Source organism: Populus nigra, chromosome 1 (assembly GCF_951802175.1).
Source record: "Populus nigra chromosome 1, ddPopNigr1.1, whole genome shotgun sequence".
In the NCBI taxonomy this organism is placed as follows: Eukaryota; Viridiplantae; Streptophyta; class Magnoliopsida; order Malpighiales; family Salicaceae; genus Populus; species Populus nigra.
The window spans coordinates 20,829,716-20,834,911 of NC_084852.1; the positions used below are offsets into that span (position 1 = coordinate 20,829,716).

A 5,196-nucleotide genomic window follows, 5' to 3' on the forward strand; every position below is an offset into this window, starting at 1 on the left:
AAGAACTAGGATGATGTTGAATAATTGAAAACAAACCTTAAAAGAAGCAATAATATTGTTGGATAAAAACTGGGCTAGGCCAATTGATAACAGTAATAGTTGGAGAATGCCTAAAAAATACACGAATTGGATAAAAACTGGATCACATTGAGCTTTTCATTATTGCATATTTGATATGGATAGCTTTTCATTGAGCTACCTGATTGTAGGAGGGAGTGTATTCTATGAAGAATGTGTGTATAAATTCTTTGTAGGTTCTTTATTTCGTGGTAAAAAGTGAAGTTCAGAGTTGAATGGGAGATGGATAAAATTTCTTAGTGATACATGTGTTGCCAAGACTAGTACCCTACGCAAATCTGCATTTTCTTGACCGATGAGGTCAACCTTCTTATGCAGTTCTAGGTTTTCTTGATAAATTAGATTGCCCTGCAATGAAGCCAATTAAAGCCAGTGAGCATGAGAATGTCTCTACAATCAATTTGGGAAATATTGAAGGCAATAGTCCAGAAAACCTTTTGGCTCATCTCTTTGATTTCATCAGTTAAAATTTGTTCCTGTGTGCAAAAAAAGGCTGCATTAGCATCAAGTGCATGCTGCATACATGTACAAAAAGTGATCTTGAGATCAGTATAGGTTTACCTTTTTAATTCGAACACCTTTCATACTCTTCTCCAGCTGGTTTTCTAGATTTTCTATATCTTCGATGCTCAAACCAGACAGTTCTTCTCCCATCAATTGCCTGCAACATCTCAAGGCAAATGTTAGGTATGGTGCCAGAGTTTATACTTGTCCATGAATATAGTGTTAGAAAGAAAACTTGTCCATGGATGCATAAATGTATTAGTTTTTCTCGCGGCAGATGTGGCTACAACCGCGATCCATGATGTGAAACATAACATGGCCGTAATTTTTTTTAACCACATAGCCTACACCATTATTTTAAGGCCAACGGTGACGTGTTGTTGAGATCCTCTATTGAGAATATTCAGTGATAATTAACTTTACCGATGATATTCTTGCAAGCACTGCAGTTCCTTCCCCAAGCTTGCTGCCTCCCTTTTCCACAACTAGTGAGCAGAAAATGAAGCACATCATATAACAAGCAATAATTTGGAGTAGAATAGGATTGATGAGAGCTGCTTGAAGAACTGATTGCCTTATAAATCTGCATGTTCATGCTACAGTCTACAGAGAACACTTAATGAGATGGTCGTGTATTCAGTTTTGCACAGACGAATTTTGTTCATGAATATTGTAAATGTTCCTGTATGGCGACGTTACTATTGTATTTGGTTGCAGGATAAAATTAAATTGAACATGGCTTGGCATAATAGAAAATCATTGTGCATAGCGCATGCACAGACAGACTTGTGTATATCCTTTTGAGTTAATGAAATGTTGAGATTAGTTCTTGTATTGTATTATTTCTACTTATGTGTTCTACTTGTCTTATAAAAGGGAAGAGTGTTGGGAAATTTTGGGTGAGGAAAAACACTTTGTTGTCAGGCGAAGACGAGTGGATTGACAGAGAGAAGGCTGAATCTGACAATGAACTGGGCTACTGTATAGGGCTGGAAGATTTTGACGAGAACCCAGTGACAATTGATTGGTGATCATCATGCATGATATGAATGATAGTTTAGAGTCGCAGCTCTTGCATGCATCTTTATTATAGATGACTTGGAACCATAATGATGTCTCTTGATGTGTATCCATAGAGCTATCTCCTTAAAACACAATTATTTTAATCTATTCAATGTTTGTGAATGATGTGTGCATTGATCCTAATCTGTAACATCTGGCAGACAATGCTATATTTGTGGAACCAGCTGCTTTATTGTCCGTTGATGCCAAGTTTTTAGCATTCTTTTTTTTAGTCAAAGGCAGGTTCAAACGCGGGACTAATTAATAAATAACTAGTAGTTACCATCACTTTGAAAGATTAAAAGCAAGAAATCAAAACCATAGTAGTAACGCTAGCTGCTATATATATTTTGATAGACAAAAAAACTAAACGGGAAAAGATCAATGTACGAAACGAGGGAAAAGGTCAGAGGTGATATTAAGCGGGCCGTTCATGATGTCATACAAATGTAATAAACGGTGCCGTAGATAGAATATAATGAGAACAGAAAGGATATTTTTATGTGGTAAAAGTAGAAAAATTCATGACCAATGAAATAGATCGATAGAAGTGAAACAATGCACTCAACTACGTACAAATGTAAAAACCCTTTAATTATTCTTCTCTGTCCATCTCGATTCTAATTAAAAAGTTTCAAGGAGGCGTTTTATGTGTATATATATGAGATGCCTTTACATCTTAAGGAGGCGTTTTATAAACGGAAAATATTTTTCTAATTATTTTGTATTTGTTCTGTGTAAAATATTTTTATAGAACAATTAATACAAAATATGCTATCAAAATATAAGCATGCACTACACCATTAAACATTTTTACCAACGGACTAATTCCGTCACTAAAAGGAATGAACTCTGTCGGTGAAATTATTACTGACGGCCTCACCGACGAAACACATCCGTCGGTATAATAGTCGTCGGTAACTCCCATTTCCGTCGCTAATTCTGTTGCAAATAAAAAAACACCCACCGACAGAACACTGACAGTCTTACAGACGGATACGTGCGCCAAAAAAATTTTCCTGCGAGAACATTACCGACAGACTAAATCCGTCTGAATTTTCAATGGTAATTACCGACGGATACTCCGTCGGTAAATATGGCATCGGTGGTAATTGTTTCGCAACTCTCTGTGAAATACCGACAGAAATTATCCGTCGGTAAAGTCGTTTGTATTTAAACACCGACGGAATATGTCCATCGGTAATTATGGCATCATTGGTAATTGTTTTGCAACTCTCTGTAAAATACCGACGGACTATTTTCGTCTGTAAAGTTGTCGGTATTTATTTAAAATATATATAAAAAATAATTTATTAATAGTAAAAAAGCTTAATAAACAAATAAAATTGGATTAAACATTAAAAATATAAAAATAATGTTAAATAATATTCATCCAAATATTCATTACAAATGTAATGTGTTTAAAAAACAAAATTAAACTAGAATAGCGAAGGAGCTGGAGGAGGAGGAAGAGGCTGGTTGTTCCCCAGACCGTACGGCCAAAAAGGAGCTGCACAAGTATCATCACCCATCTTTGATCTCATCTCCATGACTATTTAACGGAGTTCATCATAATTCATCGAGAGTTGTTGATATTGTTGTTTCAAGGCAATGAACTCCTCAGACTGGGTGCTCGATACTGATAGAGAGCTCCCAACAGTTGAGACACTACGGGCCGAACGCAAGTTTTCAGCTGTAGTGTTGGAGAGCCCGTAGACCCGATTTTTTTCGGGTCCACCAGATGATCCCACCTCCATCCATAAATCTGGATCGAAATCTGGATGGGTTGAAGGATTGTCCCCATATCTCTCCCTCAACCGACTATTATAGGTCTCCTGAAAATTTTAAAAAAATTATCATATGCAATTCAAGAAAATAATAACTTACAAAATAAAATGAATGAACGAACATACCACGAAGTGTTGAGCACGGTTATCCACGAACTGTTGCACTCCCTTTTGGCGGTCTTGACTCCGCACATGCGTCTCTACAAATAGCTCCATTGGACTTGGCTCACGTCCAAGAGACGCAGCCTATAAGGAAAAAATAGATTGAAAGTTAAATATATTACAAGGAATGACAAATTAATTAACAATATATTTCATTAAAATTAATCTTATCATCCGCTTTACATGTGCACTGAATGGGACGGATCCACCAGTGTGCGTGGTCACCGAACCATGAATTTGTCGGTTCTGGTTGTTAGCGCTGGACTGTGAGCGCCGTGAGAACCGCTCTGAGGTCACGTGCTCAATATATACCGTCCATATTTCCCCCGAGATGAATGGCGATTTGAATTCCCGCCAAACCGCCACCTCATTCCATCCTCCAAGACTGTTATCCCTTACATGTCTTTTTTATTTTTTTAGGTGTCATACCAAAAATCACGCAACCTACTTCCATAGTAACAAATTAGAATTTAAAACTTAAAATTATCAAACAAAAATAAATATTATTTTCAATGTTACCTAGTTGCCGCGTGATTCTCTCATACCCTCCTCACAACAATGTTGTTTGCCCTATCCCACTCAAATTTGTTCTGTGTATATAAGTAATTCATATAAAATAAAAATAGTACAAGATATAAAATTATAAAAATCATTTATTAAAAATAAGCTGAAAATTAAAAATTAACACCGACTTGAAATCGCTTAAACCATGCATCGATATTAGGTTTCCACTCAGGATGTCTGGAAACCTGACTCCATTGAAATAATGGAATCTTCATCGACGATTTAAACGCCAATGTTATAGCCCGTGCAGCCTCAATGTTTGTGAACTGGAAATTAAATAAAAGTAATAATATTAATTAGTTGTTCATAAATTATGTTATAAGTATATATATATAAAAAAACTAAAACCTAAAGAAACTTACATTGAGAGGTCATCCTTCCATTGTGCCTGGTACTTGCGGGTGAATTAACCTCGCTGTGAAGGCACACTGCTTCTACGCTGTGAAACCGCGCAAGAAGAGGCAACATCACAAGTTGGCGTAGATTCCTTGCCGTGATCAGTACCTAAGGATACGTCCTCCTCATTGCTAGAAGAACTAGCTACAACTGTCTGCTGATGACATGCTGTAGATTTCATTCTACACATCTATACAAATTTATATGAATAATTACATAATTAACTTTGATTATTTAAAAAAAAAATTGACAGAGTCTCCCCTATACTGGAAGGTCCCAAGTTATCGACAAAATCATATTACACTTTCAATTTTATTTCACATCCCGATCCAATCATCCTAAATCTCAACCCAACTTATCATCATCAACACAAAACATCTTATTCAATAACATCATATAATGAAATTCAAGTAAAAGAATCAATTTCAACTATGAACATTCATTGTTAAATTGATACTTAGAGTTACAAACATTAGATTAAAGCCATACATTCAAATTTACGGATTAATATTACATTTCAAGTTTTAGGAGACAAGACTCTTAATTTATAAATAATTAAATGGTCAAAAGCAAAAGGTAACTAAATCAATATCATTCCTGACACGACCCTAATGGACCTCAAAATAGAAATTAACGTGTACAC

The 5,196-nt window shown here is 35.7% G+C and overlaps 1 protein-coding gene across 1 annotated transcript; it reads right to left on the reverse strand.

Annotated features, from left to right (window-relative positions):
- Nucleotides 1-222: 222 nt before the first annotated feature.
- LOC133675210 (agamous-like MADS-box protein AGL16) lies at nt 223-4,743 on the reverse strand. Its single transcript, XM_062096553.1, has 5 exons — nt 4,585-4,743; nt 1,006-1,067; nt 640-739; nt 513-554; nt 223-426 (listed from the first exon to the last, which is right to left on the reverse strand). The coding sequence occupies exons 1-5, from the start codon at nt 4,741-4,743 to the stop codon at nt 223-225; spliced, it is 567 nt and encodes a 188-aa protein (XP_061952537.1).
- Between the last annotated feature and the right edge of the window lie 453 nt (nt 4,744-5,196).